This window comes from Heloderma suspectum, chromosome 10 (assembly GCF_057233095.1).
Source record: "Heloderma suspectum isolate Gila_16-S chromosome 10, 16-S_ref, whole genome shotgun sequence".
Lineage (NCBI taxonomy): Eukaryota > Metazoa > Chordata > Lepidosauria > Squamata > Helodermatidae > Heloderma > Heloderma suspectum.
In genome coordinates this window covers 17,681,711-17,696,722 of record NC_139467.1, presented here as the reverse complement: position 1 = coordinate 17,696,722, position 15,012 = coordinate 17,681,711, and the positions used below count along the sequence as shown (strand labels likewise).

The 15,012-nt window shown below is 47.1% G+C and overlaps 1 protein-coding gene across 1 annotated transcript in view; it reads left to right on the top strand.

Annotated features, from left to right (window-relative positions):
* LOC146337842 (free fatty acid receptor 3-like) overlaps positions 1–3,951 on the top strand; it is a 41,517-nt gene extending 37,566 nt beyond the window's left edge. The window contains exon 2 of the mRNA XM_084814368.1: positions 983–3,951. Coding sequence (XP_084670494.1) covers positions 999–1,979 — 981 coding nt within the window. The 5' untranslated portion in view covers positions 983–998 and the 3' untranslated portion in view covers positions 1,980–3,951. The remainder of the gene's footprint in view (positions 1–982) is intronic.
* Positions 3,952–15,012: the final 11,061 nt, after the last annotated feature.

Below are 15,012 nucleotides of genomic sequence, written 5' to 3'. Positions count from 1 at the left end.
GGGGGAGGAACAGAGCGCCTCCCCCCCCGGCCAGGATTCCGGAGGGAGGGACGGAATGCCTCCCCCCAGCATCAGCATAATCCGCGGAAAGGTAAGTACCTTTCATACATCCCTATTGAAGTTGCCCTTCAACAGTTAGCACCTGGAAAGGAGATGGAGTAGGTCACCTGGTCACAGTCTTCTTCATTATGGTGACTGATATATTGTATTTCTATTTAAATATTAGTAATTAATTCTAAATTTCCCTCCATGCATACAAATCAGCATATGCATATTTTTATTCAAATTGGTGTCCTCTCCTCTCTTTTTTTGGTGCTGCATTCCTTTCTCTGGTGTAACTATCCACCCATAGACACGCTTGGGGTGGGGGCAGGGCATCCCTGTAATACATGCCCCAGTTCCCTGAGCCTGTGAAAATGTCTTTTCACTTTCTTAGAGGAAATGTTTAAGAAGGAAGTGGACAGGGAGACATTTTTCTCCCTCTCTCATAATACTAGAACCCAGTGGTGTCATCCCATGAAGCTGATTGGTGGGAGAATCAGGACAGATAAAAGGAAGGACTTCTTTGCACAGTGGCTAGTTAAACTGTTCAATACACTTCCACAAGATGTAGCAATGGCCACCACTTTGGATGGCTTTAAAAGGAGATTGGACAAATTCATGGAGGAGAAGGCTATCAATGGCTACTCATCCTGATGGTCATATGCTATCACCAGTATCAGAGGCGGTATGCCTATGTACACCAGCTGCTGGGGAACATGGGTGGGAGGCTGCTGTTGCACTCATGTCCTGCTTGTGGGGTTCCCATGGGCAGCTGGTTGGCCCCTGCGTGAACAGAATGCTGGACTAGATGGACCCTTGGTCTGATCCAGCCTGAGTCTTCTTATGTTCTTGAGAATATTTGGGAGTGGGTATATTTCCCCCTCTTTTCTTCCTTAATCCACAAACTGCCTCTCACACATCTCCTCTTCCCACCCCCCAGGTGAAAAGCCTCCAGCATGCCTCACGGCTACGAAGCCCGGGCCATCTACCTTTCCATCTACCTGCTCACCATCCTCACAGGCTTCCCCACCAACCTCCTGGCCTTGTGTGCTCTCATCCAGAAGCTGAAGACCAAGGCTACACCAAACTGCGTCCTCCTCCTCAACCTGACCCTCTCTGATCTCTGCTTCCTGGCTTTCTTGCCCTTCAAGGTGGCTGAGGAGATTGCCGGCCGTTGGCCACTCCCCACTTTCCTATGCCCCCTCAGTGGCCTCCTCTACTTCAGCACCATCTACTCCAGCACACTCTTCCTCACTGCAGTGAGCGTGGAGCGCTACCTGGGCGTGGCCTATCCCATCCACTACAAACTGAGGCGCCATTCGGCCTATGCGGCAATAGCCAGCATGGGCCTCTGGGTCTGCTCATTTGCCCACTGCAGCATTGTGTACATCACCGAATTTCAGCGGGACAACTATTCCTTGCCAAACGATGACTCGACTGTCGTCTGTTATGACAACTTCACAGAGGACCAGCTGGCCATCCTCCTCCCCGTCCGCCTGGAGCTGGGTATCGTCCTCTTCTTGGTGCCATCCTTGGTCACCTGTTTCTGCTACTTTGGCTTTATGAGGATTGTGGTCTCCTCACCCCACATCCGCAGGAGCAAAAAGCAACGGGCCGTGGGATTGGTGGCTGCCACTTTAGCCGTCTTCATCATCTGCTTCTCACCCTACAATGTCTCCCATGTGGTCGGTTTTGTCCAGTGGGAGAGTCCAGACTGGAGGGACAAGGCCTTGCTTCCCAGCACCTTCAATGCCAGCTTAGACCCTATCATCTTCTACTTCTCTTCCTCTGCCGTGCAACGTTCATGTTGGGCCTTCCTGAGCCGGGTAGAAAGTATCTGTGTTTTGCCTTCTTTGATCCGTAAGCTCTTCTGTAGAGGGACTGAGAAGCTGGGGAGAGCAGGCCCCCAGGAACTGGTTTACTGCTCCAGGCTCTGACCACCCATCTCCATGGACCCTTCCCAAGTCCTTCCCTAGAGGCTGAGCGGACAGTGCAAAATGTGTTCTGAGGTTTACTGAAATAGCTCTAGGCCTCCAAAACTGCACCTTCCAGGTCATGCATGTTGTTAGAACTGTTATGTCTGCACCTCTGGGCTACTGGGAGGAGAGAGTGCCTCTGAGCATCTGCAGGATGACTTTCTCTTAGTGGGTTGAGGAACCACAACCAATCTTCTCACACTTTGGTTCTTGAAACCAAGAAGTAGTGATGGGTGAGCTCCGCCCCCCTCCAGCCTGGTTTAGAAGCGGCTTCAGCAAATAATAACAACAAAAATAATTTGGTCAGCACACCTTAATTGCCTGAGATCTGATTCTGAGTCTAGGCTGCACAGTCAGGAGCACAATGAGGATTGGAGACCTCCCTGCCTCAGCCCTTGATTGACCTTACTACCCATGACATTTTCCTTTCACCCCTTCTTCTTTTCTGTCTCCAAAAGTTAACTGGTGATAGAAATGGCTTGCAAGATGGCCTCTATTGGGAGCCAGACATTGTTGTGATTCTCACAGCAGCATCCAAAGAATTGGGAACCATGGGAAATGCAGTTCCCATGGCTCCCAATGGCCTGGATGCTGCTATGCATGATCATAGCAGTGCCTGGGGCCTAATGAAGATCCTACCATTAATCCTCCCAACTGCTAGTGCTGTTGGATAAGTCTGAAGGAAAAGGGAGGGGGGCAGAGGGAATGGTGGCAGGCAGGGCTCAGGGCAAGGTGAGGTGCTGCATATAAACCACCAAACCCACAATCCTCTATGCTGATGCCTCCTACAAAATTGTGACTGAGGCTTTCCAAGAGTTTCCAGAATGAGGTGGTGGGACTCTGAACCTCTCCTCATTTTCCCTGTCCTGCTGGATAAAGGACTGATATATGCTTTACAGTCCTCAGACTCTTTGCTGGTCTCCTGTCCAGAAATGGGTTTTCTGAGGAAATGAGGGCTCCAATCACTGCCACAAATAACAGTGTGTTAGAACTGTTGGGAAGCATTTTTAAAAATAGACAGCACCAGTTGATAGAGATGTGGGAGGGAGGGAGGGAGGGAGGGAGGGAGGGAGGGAGGGAGGGAGGGAGCCAGCTCCCATAGAGGGTGGCTTTACACATTCTGAGAAACAGAAGGAGGACACACATCTCCAAAACAGGATGGGGGGAGTTGTATGCCAACTCCCCACTTTGTGTGTTACTACAGAAGTCCGAAAAAAGAAGTGGAACTCAATGATTCCTGCCTTAGTGCTTCCTTGTAATGTGTCAAGCCATGCTGCAGAACTGAGAGAAATGGAATGTTTGGCCCCATGTGAGCTGTTAATGCCTCCCTGGTGGATATCTGGGGAAGCCCATCCCATCCTTAGAACTGAACACTAAGTGGACTGGATCCAGATTTAGTCATCCATAGAGCAGGCCCTTTGGAATCAGTGAGATTTAAGTTAATTGTGACTCACCTAAGTCCCATTGATTTCTATGGGTCTACTCTAGCTATGACTAAATCTGGATCCAGCCCAGTAATTGCAAGATGCAGTGGTCTCTAATTGCTAAGGAAGTTGTGGAAAAAGGCAGAGAATAATAGTTAAGAACTGACACACGGATACAGGAGGAAAAGGAAATGGAGAAAACTGAAGTAATCTAGGAAGAGAGAACAAAATGGATATAGAGCAAGTCAGAGTTGAAGGCAGAGAACTGTGATTCAAATGTGTGAACTATTGAGTCCTGTGATGCTCTCATGTGAAAACAAGGACTTGCATTCTATGTGTTTGCACTGATGTTTGCTGTGTGTGTGTGTGTGTGTGTGTGTTTTGTTTGTTTTGTTTTGTTTTTAAGTGTACATAATCTGGATCTTTTCCCCTCATTTTAATGTATTTCAAATTGCCTTCATTGTAATATGGAATATAATTTTAAATAATAAAAGAGACTCCATGAGGGTATTCTTTTGCACTTGGGGTGACCTCATCTACCTCACATGGCAGGCTGTCACGAGGAAGGAGAGGAGGATTCTGAGAATTATTTGAAATAACAGAGCTTGAAAAATCTCAGGAATCTCAGACAGTGAAGTGCCCAGAAATGTCATGTTGCTGCATAAGAGCAAGATTGGCCTCAGGCTTATGGGAGACTTGGGTAAAATTCCCCTCAGTGGGACTTTCCATTGAGCTTATCAGGAGCTGGAAGGTGACCTAGTGGTGGCAGGATGCAGCCTGTCAGCAAACCTGACAGGACACTGCCTCTGTATGGCTGAACCCACCCTGCTGCCATTTCAATTCCACCACAGAAATTAAATCTCCCAATGGGGATTAAATGCATCTTTTCTCTGGGGGTTTAATTCCTTCCCAAGAGCCTCTTGAAGCTGGCTTTCTGAGGGTTAAAGTAGACGGTAATTGTATAATCCCTCCCCACCCAGCCCCAGTAAATAGGAAGTGTGGGAGTCCAATCTAGATCCACATGTGAAATACCGTATGTCCCAGTATCTGAAAATGGTCACTCTGTATTAGTCCACAAATGGTGTAAATTGGATGCTTTCATGAAAAAGCATATCATTGTTGCGAGTTGCTGTGTGTTCCACCATGGTTCGTTGGCTGTGCATGCCCACCCATGTGCAATACTATGTGAAATATCATATGCCCCAAAGTCTGAAAATGATCGCAAGGTGGTGCTCTTATGAAAAGCATATGATTATTATATGAATTTCCAGAGAGGTGGCTGTGTTAGTTTGCTGCAGCAAAAACAACAAAGAGTCTAGTCCCACCTTAAAGATGTAACATATTTATTCTAGTATGATCTTTCACAAGCACTGTCTACTTTATCAGATGCATGAAGTGCTAACATCAATTTGGCAGATTTATATACACATGCTGGGTGTGTGTGTGTGTGTGGGAGGGGGATGTAAACTGTGTTGTCAGAGGGAATTGAAATGCAAAAAGTACAGTAAGATGATAATTCCCGTAACAGTTGTAATTCACAAAATTTTGCTGCATGATAACACAGAAATCATTGCAATGGTGACCCAATTAATATACATAGTGTGATTATTATTATTATTATTATTATTATTATTATTATTATTTAAAAAAAAACACCTTTGTCCTTATTCAAACCAGAGGAAATAGAGTTGAATATCTTGATGAATTGTACAGAATTGTTGAAGTACAATTCATCAAGAGATTCAATAATATTTCCTATGGTTTGAATAAGGACGGGGGGGGGGGGTTGTTGGGTTTTTTTTGGTAATTACACTACATATGTCAATCTGCTCACCATTACAATGATTTCTGTGATTCTGTGTTATCACACAACAACCCCGACTTAAACCATTAACATGGTTGCTAATTACACAAATGCGGTCATGTCTAGTTTGGCCCTGGGTGGGAAGGGTGGACACATCTTGTCTATAGCACACATCCATGCACATTAACACAAAGGCACTATGCACTGCACAGCCAGCTATTTCACACCCTGCAGCTCTGTGATTGCATTTTTGAACCATAGTTAATGTATTGATTAATGTAATGTATAGGGCAATGATACCAGTCATGTGACACCTTAAGGACTAACAAATGTATTAATTATGGTGTAAACCTTTGTGAACACTGTCCACTTCATCAGATGAATGAAAACCAGGGATTTATGAGAATTTAATTTTGGCTAGGAGTGTACGGATTCCCCACTGTCTGTTCCGGTGGGGAATCTGTGTGTGTGTGGGGGAGGTGATCTGTTCCTCCCCCCCGGAATCCTCCAGAGCAGTTCCGCTCCGCTTGGATTCGGGGGGGGGGGACTGGCTTGGGGGCGCTTACCTTCCCTCCTGCCAGCCAGAGCCGTTTGCCTCCTCCCTGTCCCTGCCGATTGCCTTTTTTAAAAAATCTTTCTTTTTTTTTTTTTAATGGCAATCCGGAGGATGTGCCCATAGACTTATATACAGAGTCATGAATCTTGCATATAAGTCTATGTGTCCATAGGCTTATACGCAAGATTCACTGCTCTATTTTGCATATAAATCTATGGCCACATCCTGCTGATTGCATGTGCCCATAGACTTATACACAAAATAGAGTTATGAATCTTGCATATAAGCCTATGGACATGTAGACTTATACGCAAGATTCATGACTCTATTTGCGTATAAGTCTATGGGCACATCCTCCCAATCACCATTTTTTAAAAAAGGCAATCGGCAGGGAAGGGAGGAGATGAACGGCTCTGGCTGGAAGAAGCAGCCAAGTGCCGTTCTGCCTCCAGACCTCCTGGAGCAGAGGTAAGTGGTTCCGATCCACTGTGGATTTTTGAGGCCGCAGCGGATTTCTCTGACATCCCTAATTTTGGCTTGAAAAATGTGAGCATGCGTCATTTGAAGCTCCGAACATGCGTGCGAGCACATGTCCACAGAAAATATTCGCAAATTGTAGAACATGTCCTCATATTTGTCTCGTTCCCAGTTCCCAGTTTGATTTGTGCAAATTTCTTAATTTGCACAGATTGTCAGGATTCCTTTTGCCCCCACTTAACTTCAAACACTGAAACATATGCAGACAAGAGGCTTCAGTCTACAGCTTTTAATCCATTACTTCACACGGTCATACAGATGCAAATTCTCAGTGACTCTCAATCTACAAGGAAATGCCTTCAGGAGGTTCAAAAGGTAGTTACCAAAGTTGCCCGCCATTTGAAGAGGAAGGCGGTCTCACTAGCCTAACTTAAGGAGTGTGTGTGGGGGTCTCACTCTCTCGTGAAGCCTCTAAGCACAGCTTTTCACACAAGGCCAATCAGGTAGACCATCTAAGTTCTGCCCCTGCCTTCTCTCTCTTTGCTCTGAGCCTGCGCCTGGCATCTATTAAATCAGACTCCCCAAACCCCACCTCCCCCTATTTGCTGTCTCTCATGGCAGGGGGGTGAAGAGGGACCCTCATCCTCTGCCAGCTGGACCTTTGAAACTTGAGGAGACTGCCTAGTCATGTCTGGACTAGCCTAGGAAAACACCTCCCCCATGTCTGGCGGTTCTCAGAATCTGAACTACTATCCCACTCCCTGTGCCCAGAAACACCCCTGACACAGATTTCCTCAGTAGACTGAATCAGCCAGGCTTTCATATATGATGGAAATTGACACAAATTTGGGGAGATTTGCACAAAATTACCATTTGATCAGTTCTCGATTTGCGCAAATCTCCCATCCGCACAAAGTGAGCAGTGATGGCAAACACAAATGGGTATCAGGCATGAGATGAGCGGAGAATCTGAGCAATATCAAACATCACTCATTTGCCCATCCCTAATGAAAGGTTATGCCATGATAAATAAATTTGCTAGTCTTTAAGGTGCCACAGGACTCTTTGTTGCTTTTGCTGCTACAGACTAACACAGCTATGCCTCTGGAAATAGGACAATAATGTTTTCAAAATATATTTTAACCAAAAGAAGAACTATCAGCCTCTTGGCTGCACAAATCATGCTGGTCCAGCCACTGCCAAGGAAGTGAGCAGTAAAGATCCTTCAGCAATGTGTTATAGTGAAGAGGTGGTGGGATCTAGGGGTATTGGAGAAATCTTCAATGGAACCAAATGAGTTCATTTTTTTTTTTATGAATCCAACCCATGGAGTCCACAGTGGACAGACTTTTTCCCTGTTGGGTGAATTTCACAGACTTGCAGGCCATTTTTCTAACCTTTGGGAATTTTGTGCAAATTTCAATGTAGAAAAACATGCAAAAAATTAAAAACCCAACCGAAAATGTGTGTTTCCTCCATAGGCTAAGGTGTGAAAATGCACATTTGGGGAGGGATTTGCATATGTTTGCACATGTGAGTTTGCATATATTCAGAATTTTTTAAAAACTCCAGTTCCATCAATGGATGGACAAAAGGTGCCTGACAACCTGCAAATCACAGTTGGAATGGATGTTACACATTCCATACATCCCTAGCGGGATCACAAAGAATCAGAACAGAGGTGTATTCCATGCATGCCCTGCTGTTGGAAGGCAGGGTTCTGGGTCAGTGGCTGTCACCTGTGGCAAAAGTCATGCATGCTACTGACGGACTTGCTGTAGCAAACCAGTGGATGACTCTTTTGACAGTTTCATTAACACTGCCAGATGGATGGACCCAAGCAACAGGGTCAAGCTTTGAGAGATCCCTTTTGCTGATGCCTCCCTGCAGCTGTCAACATCACCCACCTGTTATTGCCACTGGGATTAAACCTTTCTCATTAACGCCTCAGCAGGCATTGCCCTCCTGGGAGAAAGGCGACAGACTAAAGAAGCTGTGTCACACAGACCTTTGGAAAAACAGCTCTTGAGATTCAGAGATTTATTATCCCGTTCATCATAATAACCCTTTGTGACGCAGAATGGCTCAGTGAGATAAGCAAGCATATTGGAGGGTAAATAACGGCAATCATTTCCCTTTTTTATCCATTCAAGACAGTCTGTTTGGATGGAACCAGTTGCAGCAAGAACAGAAAAAGTAGCCCATCTCTTGGTTTCCTTCCCTTCATCTAGAAATGGACCAAAGTGGTTAAAGGTGAATGCTGGAGCAAGGGAGGATACAGAGACAGGAGACATGACCTCTGGGTTCATGAATTCACTTTAATTCTCCCTTCCTGTCCCTCTTGCCACACATTGAACACAATAAAGCAATTTGGCTGTAGCAAGCTACAGGGGAGGTTAAGAAAATATGATTAGCTAATGTTTGCAAAGCACTTGATGCTGTAAGATGAGGTCATAATGCGATAAAAGGTGGTACAGTTCTCTCCAGTAGGCAAAAAAAAAAAAAAAAAGGCGTTAGCACCCCAGGGGTGGAGAAGAACCCATACATAAATATATCCACATCAGTGGTGGATATGAGTAGGTGCCACTGGCTACCACCACCAGGCTCAAAGGAAGTATGGGTGTACTGCTATGCACAGTCTGGGATCTTTTTACAATGCCATCAATGTGCATGTGGTACTTTCCAAGGCACACAGGATAGGCCCCTGAAAGAAGCTTACAATCACCTCAGTGAAGGCTAGTGGCTCATTTCGGTGGAGCTGTGAATCCATTCTGGATTTCAGTCAGAAGCAGCCAGAACTCTTAAGGAGCTATCCAAGTTGCTGAACCTATTTTGGGGAGAGGGCAGCCCTCCCCACTGATTTCTATCCTGTCCTTCATCCAAGAAACCTAGGGTTTATTTTATGTTAACCACACAATGCTCATGTTAGGTTGAGAGGCAGCAGCTGGCCCAAGGTCACACCACAGGCTCTAGGGCGGAGTGGGAATGTAAACCACTTAGAGTGCAGTATTTATTCTGGGAGAAGATCAAGAATCTCTAATGACAGGCTGGCCTTTCCCAACCTTACCTGATGTCCTCCAGATGTGTTGGACTGCAACCTCCATCATTCCCAGCCAGGATGGCCATTGGCTATACTATCTAGGAATGATAGTCTCATGCCCGCGTTTTACGGATCATCCTCCTCTTCTGAAGCGCTAGAACTCCCTGAGACAGGTGAAGCCATGGAGCAACCTCTGACAGGGAGTCACATGGGCATGCAGGAGAGAAAAGACCATGAGTCTGGCACTGCCGGAAGAGAGGTGTTCTGTTCACAGGTCAAGTCTGAGTGTCCACTCAGTCTCAGAGAATGCCATTACCTTAAGAGGCAAATAAGCAGGGCTCCTTTAAGATGAAATACCCGACTCCAAGGAAGAATTCCTCAGGAGCAAGTAGGGATGTATGAAAGTCATTTACCTGAACCTGAAAGTTGATTCGCGGTGGGGGGGAGGCGCCCCGTCCCTCCCCCCCGAAATTCTGGCCGGGGGGAAGGCGCCCTGTCCCTCCGGTCGCGAATCCTGTCCTGCCGGGACACAAATGGCGGTGGCCATAGCCACCACCGTTTGCGTCCCTGCAGTCAGCCGTGATAGGCTACGTAAACATTTACATACAGTGGAAAAAAAAACAAAAAACCCCGCGCGTACGCCATTTGCGTTCCTTATTTTGGCACATGTAGTCTACGTAAACGTTTATGTAGACTACGGCAAAAATAAGGGGAACGCTATTTGCATTCCCCTTATTTTCGCCATAGTCTACATAAATATTTATGTAGACTGGCGGCGCCCATGGGCGCCGCCATTTGCGTACGCGCAGGGTTTTGTTTTGTTTTTTCACTCAGCCGTGATAGGCTACGTAAACATTTATGTAGCCTATCACATTGTTTTTTTAAAATCTAGCCGTAATAGGCTACGTAAATCTTTACGTAGCCTATCATGTTTTGTTTTGTTTTTAACTTGGAAATGGCGGTGCTGGCAGCCAGTCAGAAGACCGGCCGCTGCCGCAACCACCGCACTGCCACCACACCGCTGCCGGAGACGCCGCTGCCAGGGACATTCGCACAAGGTAAGTCCCGTCCCGGGGGGGGGGGGGGCGGGGGGGCAGAATCCTACCCGGCTGGCTCCACTCTGCGGCGGCTCCACAGAGCAGCTGGCCAGGGCCATCCGCAGCTGGAGTTCCGGCCGCAGACTGGCTGGTGTGGACACAAATGGCCGCCATAGCGGCTGCCATTTGCATCCAGCCAGGCTGCCGTGATAGGCTATGTAAGTATTTACATAGCCTATCACGGCAAGCCAAGCAAAAAAACAACAACGGCATACGCTAGGGATGTACAAAAGTGACTTACCTTTTGCGGATTATGTTGATGGTGGGGGGGAGGCATTCTGTCCCTCCCCCTGGAATCCTGGCCGGGGGGGAGGCACTCCGTTCCTCCCCCCCGGAATCCTCGAATGGCCGGCTGCGCTCCGCGGCAGCTCTGCAGAGCAGCCGGCCTGGCCCGGCGCAGCCAGGCCAGAGCCGTCCGCAGCCGGATTTCCGGCTGCGGAGGGCTCTGGGTAAAACAAACAAACAAACAACGCATACACAAATGGCGGTGGCTATGGCCGCCGCCATTTGCGTTGCTTCTTTTTACCGTCTTAATCTACGTAAATATTTACGTAGCCTATGACGGTGAAAATCAAGGGGAACGCAAATAGCGTAGCGGGCGCCATTTGCATCCCGTTTTGATTCCCCGTTTTAGCCTACATAAATTTTAGCATACGTGTTTTAGCGTATGCATTTTTTTTTTAAACCCACCCCCAACCATGATAGGCTACGTAAAGATTTATGTAGCCTATCACATCTTTTTTTTTTTTTTTAAACCTATCCATGATAGGCTACTTAAATCTTTTCGTAGCCTATCACGTCTTTTTTTTTTTTCCCCACGAGCCTGGAAATGGCGGTGGTGGCAGCCGGTCGGAAGACTGGCCACCGCCGCTGCCTTCGCCGGAGCTGCCGCCAGAGCCGCTGCCGGAGCCGCCGTCGGAGCCACCGCCACCTGGAAGATCCGCCCCAGGTAAGTCTCATCCCGGGGGGGATCCGCGGGGGGGCGGAGGGTGGTAGGCCATTCCGCCACAGATTTTGGGGAGCCGAATGCACTGGCATTCGGCCTCACCGAGATCCATGGTGGAATTCTCTGACATCCCTAGCATACGCAAACGGCGGTGGCTACGGCGGCCGCTGTTTGTGTTCCCTTTTTTTCTCTGTTTTAGCCTAAGTAAATTTATGTAGGCTATTATGGCAAAAAAAAAAAAAAGGGGGAACGCGAATAGTGTAGCGGGTGCTATTTGTGTTCCTTTTTTTCCCCCTGCCATAATAGCTTACGTAAATATTTACGTAGGCTAAAACGGCGAAAAAAAAGGAACACAAATAGCGCCCACTACGCTATTCACGTTCCCCTTTTTTTTCGCCGTAATAGCCTATGTAAATATTTACGTAGGCTAAAACGGTGAAAAATAGGGAACGCAAATGGCGGCCACTGTAGCCGCCACCATTTGTGTACACCGTGTTTTTGGGGTTTTTTGGCTTGCTCTTATAGACTACCTAAATACTTATGTAGCCTATCACAGCAAAGACCAGGATGCAAATGGCGGCTGGAGCAGCCAGTCGAAAGACCAGCTGCTGCCGCCGCCGGAACCGCTGCCAGAGCCGCCGCCGTCCAGAACATCTGCCCCAGGTAAGCTTTGTCCCGGGGGGAATCCGCGGGGGGGCGGGGGAGCAGGCCGTTCCGCCACAGATTTCGGGGGGCCGAATGCCAGTGCATTTAGCCTCACTTAAATCCATGGCTGCCATCCCTACTCAGGAGGCCCTGGGAATATAAGCCTGCATTTTCTGTTTGGACTTTGCTGAAAACAGTGCTGGTTCTCAGCTCCTCCTAACGTAACCTTCACTCATGTTTGGATCTCTGTATTATCAACCTTGGACTTCTGCTGGATGCTGCCTCTGGTTCTAATTATGCTTGTCTGCTATCCCATGCGCTTGACCTTGGCTATGGCCCTGACTTAGCCTGTAAAGAACAAACAAACAAAACTTTGCTTCACACCTGGCCAGCTTAATTGATGCCTCCATTGCCATTAACTCTTGTGTGTGTTCGTATAGCATGGAGCTGAACAGGACAGATAGGAGTTGCCATCCAAGACATCTGGAGTGTACCAGGTTGGGGAAGGCTAGGTGAATGCTCCTCAGCTTGATTCAGAATGGACTACTAATTAATTATATGTATAATTGGAGAACTCTTGGGAAAGTATCCTCACCACGACAACCCTAAGAGTCCTAAATTGAGTGGTAACGTTGGTTACATTGCATTAGAACTGGGTTAAAATGGCATTTTTTGTTGTTGTCCAAATCCTAGACACTAACTTTGGGACTGTCATGCTCACCAAAGACATTAGATGAGCATCACGAGCTACCAAGTTTTGCATTTGTGAATGAACCTCGGTGACATCTCCAAAATGCTCACATCCACTGTGAACTTGGAATCTCAGTTCCTGATTTGCCATGTTTGAATGTAATCAGGGCTTCCATCAGAGGGGTTGCTGGACAATGATGATAAAAGTGTTTTGCACATTCGAGGGAAAGAAGGAGATCATCACATCAATGATTCAGCAGGAAGAAGGAATCCCAGTTCATGTGGCTGGGATTCATTCTCCGCCACGTCCTCAAGAACTGTCAGAAGATATGTTAAGCAGTTATCCAGACCTGATAAGAACATTTTTAGCATAGACGGAGAAGGCCATCAGGAAATTGAGCAAGAATTCTAATGAAATGGAGCAGGGAGAAAGAGAAGGAAATATGAGAACTCCCAGGAATTCGTCTTCTTCCCTTCTTTTCAACAAGTCACTGTAGCTGTGCCTTTCACAGGAGCTCTCATCTAGCAGATATAGACAAAACCAGCTGCCAATCATGCTGTGAAACTGCTTATCCTGATTTGTCCACAGCAAGATGCTCTTCAAAGCATAAGAGCAAATCAAGCTGTTTTGTTTTTGTTTTTCCTTCTGGACAGTTGGCAATCCTAGGTCCCAGAGATATTTTATTTATAATTATTTATTTATTATTGCATTTATATCCCGCCTTTATTCCTCTTGCAAGGAACCCAAGGCAGCTTACATTATCCTCCTCCTCTCCGTTTTATCCTCACAACAACAACCCAGTTAGGTAGGTTGGGCTGAGAGTGTGTGACTGGCCCAAAGTCACCCAGTGAGCTTCCATGGCCGAGTGGGGACTAGAACCCGGATCTCCCAGCTCCTAGTCCAACACTCTTGCCACTACACCATAGTGGGCGCTACTTGTGTTCCTTTTTTTTTTTTTTGCCATAATACTTACGTAAATATTTACATAGGCTAAAACGGCGGGGGGGGGGGAGGAACGCAAATAGCGCCCACTACGCTATTTGCGTTCCCCTTTTTTTCGCTGTAATAGCTTACGTAAATATTTACGTAGGCTGAAACAGTGAAAAAAAGGGAATGCAAATGGCGGTCTTTGTAGCCGCCGCCATTTGCGTACACTGTGTATTTTTTTTTTCTGGATGGCTGCCCAGCGGCCGGATGTCTGGCTGTGGGCAGCCCCGGCCGGCGGCTCCGCGGAACCTCCACGGAGCGGAGTTGGCCAGATTAGGATTTCGGGGGGAGGCGCAGAGTGCCTCCCCCCCACTGCGAATCACCCTGTTGAAAAGGTAAGTGACTTTCGTACATCCTTAAAAGGTTGGCTGGGTGTGTATAAGGGAAGGTGGTATCCTGGCCCCAAGTTGTTTAGGGCTTTGTATGACAATAACACGGCGTGGTGACTAAAAGGCAGCTAGCACAGTTCTTTTAACGTAGATATTGTGTGAGCATAGCTGGGTGTCCCAGCGAGCACCCTAGCTACTGCATTCTGTAGTAGCTGCAGCTTCTGCACCACATAGAGTGCATTACAGTAGTCTAATCGTGAGGTTACCAGTGCATGAATCAGGCTAGGGTACAGGCTAGGCTGTCCCTATCCAGGAACGGGTATAGTTGGTGCACTGACTGAATTTGGTAATGGTCACTCCAAGCCACCGAGGTCACCTACATTCTAGACTGCAATCCTCTCTCTAGCTAAAATTGTTGAACCGCACAGTTGAACCGCACTGATGCAACAGTAATCTCTTACATTACAGTATTATGGAAGTTAGTCCAGTCCTAGAGTAACCAGCTGGAGATGTCATCAGGCCCCTGTATGAAAACCTGAACTTGTTGAGTGTCCACTTTCTACAGAGCTATTGAAAAGGTGCAGGAACCCTGTGCTCCTTTGGATCTGGTCACCTAACCCTTTTCACAAACACTCTGGGCAGTGCTGAAAGCCACTTCCCACACTCCCAGCAGCATGCTTTATGAAATGATTGCTTGTTAATTGCAATGCCCTCACTTCTTAATTGTCTTCAGTTGCCCTACTGATGTCATCACATCACTAAACCTGGCTATGCAGCATTATGGCCTCATCCTATTGGGTGTGATCCCTGACTGGGTGATGACTCCAGGAAGGGAAGAAGCAGGGGTTGGAGAAAACAGCATCACAGCAAAACTATGGAGGTGATTTAATAACAGGGCAATAGTCATTCCATCAAAGGGTTTTTCAAGAGGGAAAAATCCAAAGCATCAAAGCTGCCAGTCTCTACTCAACAGCTGAACAGGACAAATCTTCAGAATA